Raw genomic sequence first — 15,048 nt, 5'->3', positions numbered from 1 at the left:
CCCCCTCCCCCCACTCCCTTCTAGCACTGATGATGTTACCTAGGCATTTCTTGCATCGGGCGAGCCCCGGATCCTTGCAAGGGGAATGGGATCACGTGTGCAGGAGGCTCCTCAGTGCCAGCCTCAGATCAGCGTGAGCCACGGTCCCCCTTCACCTGCACACGTGTTCTCATTCCCCTTCTTCCTGAGCCAACATGAAGGGGACCGCGGCTGCGCTGATCTGAGGCTGGCACTGAGGAGCCTCCTGCACACGTGGTCCCATTCTCCTTGCAAGGATCCCGGGCTCACCCGATGCAAAAAATGGTGAGATCGGAACACTTGGGGCTGCTGCTGCAATGTCCAGGGAGGCTAAACCAAGCTGCGCGCCTCTCTCAGCCACTTTCGTGGCTTCCCGGAGTATTTTTTATTTATTTTCATGATGAGAACAGTGAGGCTGTGCCTCCCCTGCCTCCCCTGACTGCACGTCACTGCCAAGGATACAAACAGTCCCACACCCCAATTGAATTCAGGTTTGACAGCATATTTATTGGATCACAAGTCTCTTCCAGTTGTTGCAAGAAATACCCTTATTTTGTTCTGTTTGTTTTTATGGTTTGGCAATGATTTTTTTCCCAGTTTAGGAACTCGGTGTTTGAATCTTCTGGGATTTCAGCAGTTCATGGGAGACAATGAGATGACATCAGACCTCATAGATGAAGGGAAAGAGTTAATCAGAAGAGGTACAAGAGAGGCTTTGGGGGATCATTCTAATACAAAACTTTGGAATTGTAAACATTACTCCTTTGTTCCCATTTTTTAAAAAAATTCTCTTCCTGGGGTATATCAAATATACTGATAAAGGAGCTTATTTGTACTTTAGGATTGAAATGATGGATCTTTGGTGCCTTCTGAGTTGGCTGGTTTTTTGCAGATTTTCTTTTACTCAAACTAGGTGGCATCATCACTGCATTACGTTACCTAGTTTGGGTAATAAAACGTCTGCAAGAACAGACGTTTTATTACAACAAGTTTAGTTTAGTTTATTAAATTTATAAACCACCCCCTCTCCCCGAAGGGACTCGGGGCGGTGTACAGACAATAAATATATAATAGACAACAAAACAAAACACAAAACCCCAGACAAAACAACTTAAGCACACAGTCTGTAAACTAACTGATAATTAAAACCAATTAAAATACCCCAGAATTTAAAATTTTTAAATGCCATCCAGGAAGGTGATTAGATTATACTTATACTTATAATTGCGATTGGGCCAGGCCAGCTAATTGGAACAAGTGGGTCTTGAGTTTCTTACAGAAGGAGCGGAGATCAGCAGTAATTCTAATATCGGGGGGGAGGTCGTTCCAGAGGGTTGGGCCCGTCACAGAGAAGGCCCTACTCCTGGGCACCACCCGCCCGCATTGCTTAGCGGATGGTACCCGGAGGAGTCCCTCTCTGTGAGAGCGGATTGTTCGCAGGGATGTGTGGGGTAGGATGCGATCCCGCAGATAACTAGGTCCTGAGCCATGGAGCGCTTTAAAGGTGATAATCAACACCTTGAAACGCACCCAAAAAGCCACAGGCAGCCAGTGCAGCTCGCGCAGGAGCGGTGTTACATGGGAGTACCTAGTACAAATCTCACCAAGCACCATGGTATCAAATATGTATCTGGACTGTATTCTGTCTTCAAAAAAGGTCAACAGAGTAGGACGTGATGAATAGATTCTTTTAGCTCTGTCAGCATCACTTAATGATTTTTAATGACACTCAGCTTCCTTGATAGTTAATATCTTCAATAATTAACTCCACAACTAAGAAGCAGACCTATTGTGTTTTGCACATAGGGAGGGCCCACCTCTTCTGAAAATTCTGTTTATAGATTCACCTTCCACATGGCTCTATATTGACATTTCTGGCCAATGATACATAAAGATACATTACATACATGTTGTTTGGTACATTTTTCAGTTTCTATGTAGTTTTCAGGCAAAAATAGCTATCTCCATCCTTACATTGTTAAGAAATGCAGGCTCCTAATTCTGCTTTGTGCATCTTCGACTTAACACATAAATAACTCTTCTAATGTACAAGTGCAAAATTTGTAGTAGAAAAATAGAGACGAATAGTGGCTTAGCCTTAGCCTTAATTCTACTTGCATCGTGACTTTTTATCCAGTTTTAGATGGGATTTTGCCTTTGCAATCATTTGTTTCCCATGTTGAGAATCTTTCACAGCAAAAATCAAGGAATTTGGGCCCAATTCCCCTTGCTCCATGTTCTACATCAGGGCTGTCAAACTGGATTTCTTTGAGGGCCGGATCAGCATTGTAGTTCTCTGCGGGCCGCCGGGGAGGGGGGAAGAGACTGGATGGACACCTCCTGCAGCACCTTGCCAGCCAAAATGGAGCGGGAAGGAGGGGGTGGCCAGATCTAACTATCGCAGGCCTTGACTTTGACACCCCTGTTCTACATTATTGTAAAGGGATAGAAAGACAGAAAGTAGACAATTCTTTGGATTAGATTAGACAGTGTTTTGAATATTCACAGTGGAAAAGATTAGCAGTGTTTTGAATCTGTTCACTTCCAAAGCACGTCCAATTTATACTGTCTTGGCCCCGCTACGCAGTTCCTCACATTTGTTGCTGATCAGGAAACTTGAACATAGTCTTCCAAAGTGAAGCTACCACCTGACTCCTCCATCCATCATGCAGTTACAACAGAAAGGGGAAGTACTAAACCATCATACATTTCTTCTGACCCCCAAAGTTTATAATTCTTAATGGAAGAAAACTGATTTCACTGAAAGTGTATATTAAGTTGTTTTTTTAAAAAAAATTGCTGTACATCCAAATGAAAATATTTTTCTCCCTAGAAAAGAGAAAACGGCAAAGGCAGGAAGATGGTGATAACAGGAGACGGGTATGTTCAACTGTTTAATATATTTTCTCTAAAATATATTGAAAGTTTAGTAATATTAACTTTGGAGAATATGGTCATTTCTGCAGCAGGCAATCCAATCCTAAATCGGCAAAAATAGGTGGCAGATCACATTTTGCGTAAAATATTGGTTTCTTTTTCTGAGCAGCATTATATTATAATCATTTGGTTATAATGGTTAGAGATTTCCTTGGTATTTTGTAACTAATCCTTTTTGGTACTAGATGCTGGTATTTTGAACATGGTTGCCTTTATATGTGTGTGTGTGTGTGTGTGTGTGTGTGTGTGTGTGTGTTTTGTATTTGTGCTGATAAATAAATCAAGGGAGACTAGATGGGCATACCAGGGGTTGTAACACAAATACATATATGTGTGTGTGTCTGTCTGTCTGTCTGTCTGTATTCACTCTGTATTTTTGGACAGGAGTGGAAAGAACGGTATGGAAACAATCGTGAACCTTCAACAAGAAACAGAAATAATCAAGCAGACCAAAAAGAGTCTAGTTTCACAGAGATCAATACAAACAGATGTAAGTATACCATTAACAATTTAATTTAGCTTTTTGTTTGGACTTAAGAAGTTTTTTTTAAAAAAATCAGAAATGTAATACTTGCTCTGAGGCATCTTGCATATTTCTGTAGATCGTGGATAATATTTGACTACACTGTTTCATTCATTTCCAAGGGGGTGGGTACAATTTCTAGTGAAATTGGTGACGTGAAACTAGAAGTAAATTGGAATCATTGGGAAATAATTGATCAAATTTTGATTTAGTAAAACTTGCTTCCTTATTCCCCTCTCGCACACGCACACACACTCCAGCAATAACTCTGTAAGGTGTGATGGTTGGAGAGACAATGACTGCCACAAAGTCATCCAGCCAGCTATCATGACTAAGACAGGACTAGAACTCACAATCTTCTGGTTTCTAGCCTTCTGCCTTAATCATAGACCCAACTGGCTTGGTCATGTATGGCTGAATGGCCAGTATGCTGTCCATTCCCACAGGCACTGTCAAGATTACAATACAAAAAAAAAAAAAAAAAACAACAATCAACAAACCCCAGGTAAAGGTAAGCAAAACAAACAAACAAACATCAGATATTTTAAAAACCCCATCTTTCAGTCACAAAATACTTTCCTGCTTTGGAACAGGAAAGTCTCCAAAGTTCTCCTGAAGCCTAGAAAGATGAGATTCATCGTGTTTTCCTAGCAGGCAGTTGTAAAGAGCAGAGACGGACACAGAACGCCTGCCTCCGAAGCCCCATCGATAGGATCTCCATTCTTTGTACTGCTGTCCATCTATCCAGAAACTCTGAGGAGTGGACTAACACAGAATTATTTAGGCAAAAAACTACTAAAACTGCATTGAGGCTTAATAAAAATACAAGCCATTGGATGCCTGCACCCAATGCTAGAGCTCCCAAACTAACACCCTGCCCCCCAGGGGAAGAGCCAGTTTCTTGTGAAAGGACTGATGAGTGCCTTCGTCGGAGGCAGAGATGGGGCCTGGGCAATCCAACAGTTATCATCTTCAGAGTTGGAGATCAGTGGGGCAGAAGAACAGCTGGAGCCTGTTCCTGATGTGTGCGTGCGCAGAGCTGCCAGAAGGGAACAGTTAAGGAACAAGGGCCGACTTCGAGGTAAAGGCACAGGTGGATGGTGAATGGCCCCTCCCATAGGGGATAAAAAGGAGTGAAAGGGGAGTGGAGTTTGCAGGAGACAATTAGTTCGCTTAATTAGTCTGAAGATTTGTTTGTGACTCTCAGAGACTCCTTGCCAAGTATTTTCTGATACAGCATAGCCTTTGGAAGATATTGGCCTGGCAGCTCTCCAAGCCTGATAAGGCTGTGGTTGTAAATTCACCCTTGAAAGACTGTTTGCCGGGACTTTGCTGGATGTGAATGAGAGGAATTCACATTACCTTAATAAAAAAGGGTTCTGTCGGGACAAGGAGTCTGCTTCGTGATTTTGTGAAGCCTCAGAACACAGAAAGGCCCCATCTCTGCCTCCGATGCAGGCACTCATCAGAGCCTTCCACAGACTCCAGGACAGGCCCAGGTTCCTCCCCAACCTCCTCACTGCCTGAGTCTGCCATCAGCTCCGCTGGTGGGCCACAACGTTCTGTCTTTAAAGGGGAGGCCCTGTTCTACCAGGTAGACACAAATAACAAGAACACTTCCAGCAAATCTGGAACAGTGGCCATGCTCTGAGGACCACTAATGGTTTGCTGTGACAAGCAGAAATCAGTGGGGAGAAGCATTCTCACACATAACCTGGTCCAATGCCACGTAGGGCTTTAAAGGTGGCAACCAGGGCCTTGAATTGCATCTGGAAGCTACCAGCAGCCAGTGCAGCTCAGGTATCAGCAATGTCACGTGGTTGGATGGATACAGTATATATATCCAATATATCCAATCCGTCTCTATTCCTTTTGATTGTGATTTTAAATATATATAATTTATTCATACTTTATTATTTGTATAATCTATTTTATTTATAATAAATATAGTACCAATTGCATTATTTTAGAAATGGTGTTTGGATTTTTGTACTATGTATATATTAATCTTAATAATTAATAATTCAAAAGAGGGCTGTGAAAATATTTACACACCCCTCACATCCTGGACATAAATTGTTTCAACTCCCATCCTCAAAAAGACACTATAGAGCACTGCACACCAAGACAACTAGACACAAGGACAGTTTTCCCCCGGAACGCCATCACTCTGCTGAACAAATAATTTCCTCAACATTGTCAAACTATTTACTAAGTCTGCACTACTATTACTAGTAGTCTTCTCATTGTTCCTATCACCCATCTCCTCCCACTTATGACTGTAACTTTGTTGCTTGTATCCTTACGATTTATATTGTTTCCTAGTATGATTTAATTGCTTATTTGTATCCTACGACTATCATTAAGTGTGGCACCTTATGATTCCTGACTAATGTATCTTTTCTTTTATGTACACTGAGAGCCTATGCACCAAAGACAAATTCCTTGTGTGTCCAATCACACATGGCCAATAAAGAATTCTATTCTATTCTATTCCCCTTGAAAATATTAGGCCATCTATCTATTCCAGGGGTGTCCAAACTTGGGAATTTTAAGACTTGTGGACTTCAACTCCCAGAATTCCCCAGCCAGCATGGCTGGCTGGGGAATTCTGGGAATTGAAGTCCACAAGTCTTAAAGTTCCCAAGTTTGGACACCCCTGATCTATTCAGATCAATTTTTTTCCCCTGGCAAAGGCCTTTTCAAATATTTGCTGAAGTTCAACATGCCCTTTGACTATTTTGTAAAATGTCTTCCTGCAGTGACTTCCAAGTACACCAGGTCAAATGGAAGGAGCGAACGGGATAGAGTGGAACTTCTACAGGACGCAGAACCCCTGGACTTCAGTGCCGATTCAGTCAATGAAGATCCTCTTGACTCTGAGTCAGGAAGGTAAGGAGCATCTGGATTAGACTGACATTGTCTGTCAATACTCGTCACCATCATTTCCTTGATGCCAGGAAATTCCTGTTCATTTCTCATTAACTAAGTTCTAAAAAAACCAAACACAAACGAAAGCAGGAGATCTCATGACAGGTTTCCAACATCTGCTCCGGGGAAGAGATAATTATAGAAGCTTGATCTCAAAAAGATTTTATTGTTTTCCGACTTTCCTGTACTGGAATAGTATCAAGAAAACTTAACATAATATACATACCTCTGCACTAAAGTTTAGGTGCTTGAATGTTCATGGCATTGAAAGACAGTTGTTTCCATTATTAATATCAGATTTCTTGTCATTGAGTTCTTACACTGAATGTAACCCTAGATACTCCATATTTTATATAGAAAAAATTAGAATGCAGAAGGTCCTTGACTTACAAAAGTTAATTTAGTGACTGTTTGAAGTTACAATGGCACTAAAAAAGTGATATGACCATTTTTTATGCTTATGACTATTGCAGCATCCCATGGTCACATGATCAAATTTCAGATGCTTGGCAACCAACTCATACTTTTGACGGTTACAGTGTCCCGGGGTCATGTGATCACCTTTTGTGACTTTCTGACAAACTCCACGGGGAAGGCAGATCCACTTAATAACCATGTTGCTAACTTAACTGCAATGATTCACTTAACCACTGTGGCAAAAAAGGCCACAAGATGGGGCAAAATTCATCTAACAAATTTGTCGCTTAGCAACTAAAGGTTTGGGCTCAATTGTGGTCATAAGTCAAGGGCTACCAGTATAAAGTTGAATATTGCAGAGGTGTCGTTATAACCTGATCTTTTGTCAGTTGGTCTTTGTAAGATTTATACAATTCACAGTGCTATTCCGTGCATTTCCACCCAGGGGATAAATGAGGTGTAGTTCACAAGTTTCCTGCTTTTGATTTATTTGTTTGTTTATTAGTTCTATTACTTTATAAGTAAGGCGTGAACAAACATGTAGAATAACAGAGTTGGAAGGGACCTTGGAGGTCTTCTAGTCCAACCCCCTGCTTAGGCAGGAAACCCTGCACTACTTCAGACAATGGCTATCCAATATCTTCTTTAAAAATTCCAGTGTTGGAGCATTCACAACTTCTGGAGGCAAGCTGTTCCACTGATTAATTGTTCTAAGTGTCAAGAAATTTCTCCTTAATTCTAAGTTGCTTCTCTTCTTGATTAGTTCCACTCATTGCTTCTTGTCTTACCCTCAGGTGGTTTGGAGAATAGCTCTTGTTTGTGGCAGCCCCCGAGATATTGGAACACTGCTATCATGTCTCCCCTAGTCTTTCTTTTCATTAAACTAGGCATACCCAGTTCCTGCAACCATTATTTATATGTTTTAGCTTCCATATTATGCCCTCTTCCTCCTATTTTCTCCCCAACAACCACCCTGTGTAATAACATCATTAATTTGAAAAGGTGCTACCGGACTCCTGATTTTGGACTTGCATAGCTACTGTGCCTCTCCTCACTCAATGTCTTTAGCTCAAAAACAGGACCATGTAAGTTCCATATTTAAAGCCTCTCTGTATTCTACAGGTACCAACCTGGCGGAAGATATTTGTCAATGTCTCGAAGTAGAATATTTGATGATGTCTAAAGCCCCCAAACACTTGGATCTCACTCTGGAAAAACACCCTTTCCATTTCTCATTCTGCAGCCGAATCAGCTTCAGTTCACAAGAAAAGAATGTGAGGAATAAGGAACATTTTTCCTCCAAAAAATGCACTTTGTAGAATTAGTTGCCCACTTCAAGATGGGCTTAGAGCATTGGTTTCTAACCCCCGCAGCAGTGCCTTTTCTACCTTCCCTCTCACTCCTTCAAACTTTGAATGAGATTTGAACAAGAAGAGAAGGGGCGCAAAGGAGAAAGGGACGCCAGATGGCCCAGAGACAGAAAGGCCTTGATATTTGGGGTTATTCTTATCTCTTAATGAAGAAGCCTGTTCAATCTCAAAAGCTTCTCCTAGATTTTAGAAGCTGTCCATACATACAGGGAGTGTGGTTTTGACTTATTGAGTTGAATTAAGGTAAAGGTAATGCAGATGCAATCTTAAAATAACAAATGTTGGGCCCAAAATAAAATTGTAAATATGCACCTGTGGGAAGTTTTCTTTTGGGGGGGGGGTGTTGGGAAGACTTCAGGTTCAAAAGAGATTTGTAAGGATAACACAATTAGGTTTTCCTAATTGCAGTTCATTAGATTATCCCTATTTGGTGCAAATATTTTTGGTTAGCTTTTATTCCAGCTTTGGTATGATTCATAAGGTTTCGGTTCTCCATTCAAGTCCTCAATGCCTGCCTAATAGTCACTGAACAGGAAACAATTTATGTTTTCTTTATCTATTTAGCAAATGACATTTGCACGCATAAGAATATTGATAAAATCTTAATCATATCTTAACAGTTTGAAAGCACGATATTTATAACTACATACACTGACATAAAGCTATAAGGGAAAAACATCAGAAAAATATCTTTTTAAGATTCATGGATAAAAGCTGCTGGTAAAAATAATTCAGCTAAATTATATTTTTGCCATTCTGAATTGCAAAGCTGCAGTTTAAAGTCCATTGCTTTAAATATAATTTAATAGTTCTTGCAGTTTGGATCTTGCCTTTTGAAAAAAATGAATTTTTCTAGTATGAAAATGAAAAAAGATGACATCCAGCTATTGCCTTACAAAGGAAATCTGTTTTAATCAAGACTGTATTTTTACTGCTGTGGCAGTTTTTTCACTAGAGAAAAAAACAAACCCTACCTTTTCAAATAAAGAGATGAGATTTTTCAAAAGAATTTTCATAGGGATTCATTAATGCTATAGAGAAATGTGTACAGTATTATTGAGACCAGACAATATTGGAAGAAGTTAAGAAAAAAATAAGCATTTCCCATTGTTTGTTTTCTTGAAGCCAAATCCGGTGATTAGATATTGATTATCATGAGGATTTAAACATCTATCACTATCCTGTGTTTCATACTGGAAGGGGATTTGTGTTTTTATTTTATTTATTTTACTTGTTTGCTGCCCATCTCTCAATGATATTTTTTTGTCATTTTAGAAAAGCAAGGGATGTAAATATTTTGATTAGTGAATAGTAATGCTGTACAATGTTTTTTGTTTTTTGTTTTGTTTTTGCTGGATAGGTTTTAAACATCCCAGAAAAATGCAACCTAAAGCCACAGTGTTTGGAAGAATTTTTATGAGTGCAAAGAGATGTTTTTGCAACAACTGTATAAATAATGTGGGATAATTTATTGGGCATTTCCTTATAGTGTCCAAATTCAGGTGTAGCATGAGAAAGTAACAAGGAAGAGATGGAAGAAAATAGACAGAGTAATGGTTGATCCGTGTATTTTATAATACGTAAACCAAAACATTCATTTTAGAGGGAGAAAGGCAGAGGTGGGTTCCTACTGGTTCGGACTGGTTCGGCCGAATAAGTAGTAACTTGACCGGACACGCCCCTGAACTAGTTCTATCAGTGGCGCCATAGGTGGCGCCATCTTGGTTTTTGCTCCTGCGCATGTGCAGAAACAATTTTTTACTACTGCGCGTGCGCGCATAGGGCGCATCCGGCAGTAACAGAAGCCGGAACCCACCCCTGGAGAAAGGTTATTGTGATTCACAATAGCTTCAGTGAAGCATCATTTTAGGCAATGTGCATTTGCAAAGCGAATAGCTTATCTGTCAGGTATGACTTGGGGTGCTATTTTCACGAATGCTGAAATTACATTCAGTGCTCAACCTACCAAATATGACTAATAGAAACTGGAATGTACTGGCAAATGAATTTACAAATTGTTACATTAATCCCAGTTTAACAATAAATTTAGAATTTAGAAATTATCTCAATGCCATAAATTGTTCCAAACATCTCATGTCTATTAAGAAAAGTTGCTTTAGAGTTACCAAATTTCTTCCAAACATTTTTTGATGCCCAGAGAAAGGTCCGATATTTTTAATACCTTGTTTGTTTTGATAAACAGGAATTTGGTTAACTGGTAAATTGAGAACTTAACAATGAGGCTTCTGAAAAGTTGTTAAAATTTGCTTCAAAAGTTATTGGCTCAAATGCACAGTTGTAGACTAGATGGTCTCTTTTGCTTTGGGAGGTGAGCTGGAATTTCACATGTAATTTCCTTTGAAGTTTGGAAATGGATTATGCTATGGGATATTCTGAGGTGACTGACAGATCAAGTGAGGAAGATTTGGTTTAAAATAGTACTTTTTTCTTCTTGAAATTCTTTTTGGGAGTTAACATGTTTTTTTTAATCTGGGATCACCTTCAGATTGAAGTCAGACAGCTTGCATAAAAGCATATAAAACATTCCAGCCACCAATTCAAACTGCTTGATACATTAAGTATTAAAACTTCAGTGTCTTGCTTTATGAATGCTGCTTTGGAACTTCATGCCACAACAAAAAAATTTAAAAGATTTCTATATATTTGTGAAACTGACTCATTTTTCACTTGTAAGAGTGGATTGATCATTGTGCTTGTTGTGTGAAAAACTTTGATTTCTTCTTTTAAAACAAATTGGAAAGTGGCTTTTTAGCAGATACATTCATGCAAAAATTTACATTTGCCATTGAATTCTTTATTTATACCTAATGGTAAGGTTGGAACTGAAATAATTGCTTTGTAAATAATATTGGGGTTTGGAGTCATGATCAGTGAGATAGATATTTACTGCCAGTAAGTAATTGTTATTTATATCTAATTAGGGATGTGTGCATTACTGTAGTATAAATTAAATTTAAAATGCAATGCTGTATATGAATGGAATTAAAATGAACTTTACAATATGTTTCTCTAATTGTCAGTGTTTGATGTGTATCTGAAATGCTGAGATGCCTGAACTGAGTGCAGAGAATTAAAAAAAAATAAGGGACATCTGTATATTAAATAAATTGTTTTTTAGTTGTGGGAAACATTACAAAATGTGCAGTACTACTGAAGAAATCTTTTGGAAACAGAATTTTCACAATTTTTCTTTGCACAAATTTATGCTGCTAATGGTATTGTCAAAGAATAGTTGGGACATGTTTTTATTTTATTTTCCACAGGGCTCAAAATAGTGAAGATCAGCTAATTGAATGTTATTTTGCAATCTTGGTATATAATACTGTATACGGTATATTACAAGATGCCAATGATTTTCATGTTTGTCATTATTAATACTTGGAGACATAAAGTTCATTTAACGTTAAAATAAGCATCATTTGCGGAATAAAATGGAGAATTGTGCTGAAAAATCTGTGTTCTGAATTTAGCAATTCCAGCGCTAGCTTTTCTTCTGTGATTATTTCTAAAAATGTATAAAAAAAAGAAAAAGGAAAAAATCTTGAGAGATCTGAATATGTCCACCCAAACTTTCTTTAAAGGTCTTTACCCAGATTTGTTACTTTTCTATTACTTCTTTCTGCAGTTACTGTCTACGCTTCCTAAATCAGAAAACATTTCAACTACATCATGATTCCTTCTCTCTAAGTAGCATGAAGTTTGAGTGTGAGTTTCTTATTTTACCAATAAGTGCTCCTTTTGCTATAGTGTATCTACCGATATTGGCCATAATGCAAGTGTTCAGTGTGAAGGAAATTTGCCAGCATTTTACTCCTTGTAAATACAGAAGCTATGCTAGATTTTTGATTGTATTAGTGCAGGGGTGTCCAAACTTGGGAACTTGGCTGGCTGGGGAATTCTGGGAGTTGAAGTCCACAAGTCTTAAAGTTCCCAAGTTTGGACACCCCTGTATTAGTGGATGGATGACATGATTATAGATCAAAAGAAATCAAGAGGATGATTTACACTACTAATGGGACAAATACCACTCTATCTCACTAATAATGAAGCAAGATGTGTACCTTGAACAACACAATAGGTAATCAAAAATACTGACGCCTGAACATTGTGTTTCTGTCTCAATAATCTTAAATTGTTTATTTACAAACTGATGTGCTCACTGTGGTTTTTGCTTCATTTGTTTTTGTTTATATAATTTATTTCTCTGGAAAATAAGGGATGCTTGAATGAATTCATAAAATGCCTTGCAAGTGCATGTTTCACATGGGCTTTGAGAGCATGACTAAGTGAATTCCCTTTGTCTTCATCACTTCAGTGCAGACATGTGTATCTCTTATTTGGATATCCAGAATTGCAGACCTGTAAATTATTTATGTGCTGATCTTTTTTAATGTACATTTAAATCTAATTAGAATAAAGTTTGCCTGAATGGATTTTTCTGCAATGTTTTCTTTATATACGTATTCATAACACAATGTTTTAGATTAATATTAGAGTGGGTGTACGTTTTGTGAATATTCACATTACAGTACAATTCCTTTGTATGTAGCAAACACCTCTACATAGAATATGTTGGCTCTGTGCATAGTTAGGTTTTTTTTTAAAAAATAACACTAAAACACTACAACCTACACCGGATGAATCAATTATGAAGCCTTTGGTATAAGGATGCTATTGTCTCCTGTCCCATGTCCAGTTGTTTTATCTACATCAGGGATGTCAAACTGGAGTTCTTCGAGGGCCGGATCAGCATTGTAGCTCTCCATGGGCCAGCCAGTGGGGAGGGGGGGGAGATAGGATGGATGCCTCCTGCAGCATTCGCCAGTCAAAACAGGGAGTGGGGGGATTGTGTGCGGCCTCTATGGAGCCCATTTTTGGCCTGGATGGCTTCCTGCAGAACTTTGCTGGCCAAAACGGGTCACATAGTGGCCACGCACAGCCCTCCCGTGACCCATTTTGGCTGCCAGAGGCACCACAGGCCAGTTCTTTGATATTTAGGGGCCGGCATTGCGGGCCAGGTTTAAGGACCCCATGGGGCAGACCTTGAGTTTGACACCTCTGATCTAGATTAACTTTCTCCAACCTGTTGCCTTTGGGTATAATTCAGTATAATTCTCATACTGAAACAATTATGTACATAGTTACTTTAAAATAAATCTTTCAGTTTATTGCCAGCCATGATTCTGGGGTTGTTTGATTGCTAGATTTTAAAGGAAGAAAATGCTCCTAATAAATATGGCTGTTGGTTGTTTAAAATGTTGATTTATTATGTTGCTTATTAAATATTTTTTATCGTAATTCTGTCCACTGCCTAGAGAAACCTATGGAGGTGGGCGAGAATATAAATTGGGTAAATAAATAAAAGTGACAGAGGAACAAAGAACCTAAATAAAATTACATCACTTATGTAGCTATTTAACTTGGAAAATTGATACCCTTCTTTTTCATCAATTCAATCTCAGATTGTTTTGAATAGCCATTAAATAGCCACTGAACTCCAACACTGTTGGAAAGAGTCCTCTGACATTTCTGGTGTGTATTTCCATTCCTACCAGGAAATATGCTGGTACCAACCTGGCACTGTCTATATGGGAAGTATACAGCAAGAAAGCTAATATCTTTAATTCCATTTAAATTGTTTTAAAGTAGTTTTTATGCCACAAAGCCCTAACCAGTATATAGAAAGAGAAGATGAAAATTAAAAAAGATCCCTACACACACACACACACAAACAAAATGTTGATCTTAACCTTCCCCTCAGGTTTTAGGGTTTGTATCTTGGGAGCTTCCAGTGTTTCTTCCTTTATCATTTAGCTCTTTTGCCCCCCACTCCCCAAATAATTATCAAAAGAACATGTGGGCCAGAGGTGAGTTGCTGCCAGTTCAGCCCAGTTCAACCAAACCAGTAGTGGCGGTGGGAAGCTCCGCCCACCCACCCAGATATTTCTGCGCATGCACAAGCAAACCAGTTAGCAAATAAACCGGTTAGCAACCCACCACTGATGCGTACATGATCAAGTCTCCAGGATAAAATCATCTGGTTGCAAAATTGCCAGGCAGCTACCATTTCATGTACACAACTCACAAACATTTTCAAATACAACACAGGGAATGGCAAGAAGGCAGCAGAGAAACTTTGAAAGATTTCGGCAATTTGATTTACACTTTTATAATCAAGCTTGCCATAACTTCCACAGACCAGTTCCAATATTTTGGAAACCACTGGAGGAGTGCGCACAAATACGTGTACAGAAAAACATCCATGAGGTGAGTAGCTGCTAATAATCTATTTTCATTTGGAGCAAAAATTGGAGAGGAGAGTCTCTGAATCCATCCAGAGGGTGGATACTGATTTGATGGTATTCTTTGCATCTTCCGATTAGTCTTGTCTGCATTTTTTTAAACAAATAAATTTTGGGATGAATTCTGACTGCTTCGCGAAGCACTGTACCAGGGGTATCCGTAGCGCATGTTCAAAATAAATCAAGGGGACAGCTTTGATGGTGTGATCAAAATTCTGCTTTCTTTTTATGCGCATCGCATGTGTGTTATGCATATAAAACAAGTGTGGCTTCTGTCACATTTCAAGTTGACTTTTTAAAACTACAACATGGAGACGCCTCTGGATCGCAGGTTGGAGACACAGGTGATGTGGCAGTTTCCTTATATTGCAGAAATTTTTGACTTTTGCATTCCTTTTGCAGGAGGGCGCCAAAAATGCAAACCTACTGGGGAAGCTGCAAGCAGAATAAAAGAACTTCATTTTATTGGGCCTCTCCATTCGTTATTTCAGAAAGAAAAAAGAGCATATATTATATTACAGCAAAACAT

The 15,048-nt window shown here is 39.0% G+C and overlaps 1 protein-coding gene across 1 annotated transcript in view; it reads left to right on the top strand.

Moving 5' to 3' along the window:
• LMBRD2 (LMBR1 domain containing 2) overlaps positions 1 to 12,650 on the top strand; it is a 38,853-nt gene extending 26,203 nt beyond the window's left edge. The window contains exons 14-18 of the mRNA XM_081943296.1: positions 616 to 719; positions 2,852 to 2,898; positions 3,340 to 3,445; positions 6,241 to 6,370; positions 7,949 to 12,650. Coding sequence (XP_081799422.1) covers positions 616 to 719; positions 2,852 to 2,898; positions 3,340 to 3,445; positions 6,241 to 6,370; positions 7,949 to 8,009 — 448 coding nt within the window. The 3' untranslated portion in view covers positions 8,010 to 12,650. The remainder of the gene's footprint in view (positions 1 to 615; positions 720 to 2,851; positions 2,899 to 3,339; positions 3,446 to 6,240; positions 6,371 to 7,948) is intronic.
• Positions 12,651 to 15,048: the final 2,398 nt, after the last annotated feature.

Source organism: Natrix helvetica, assembly GCF_964273705.1.
Source record: "Natrix helvetica genome assembly, chromosome: 2".
Classification (NCBI taxonomy): Eukaryota; Metazoa; Chordata; class Lepidosauria; order Squamata; family Natricidae; genus Natrix; species Natrix helvetica.
This window is presented reverse-complemented; position numbering and strand designations above follow the sequence as displayed.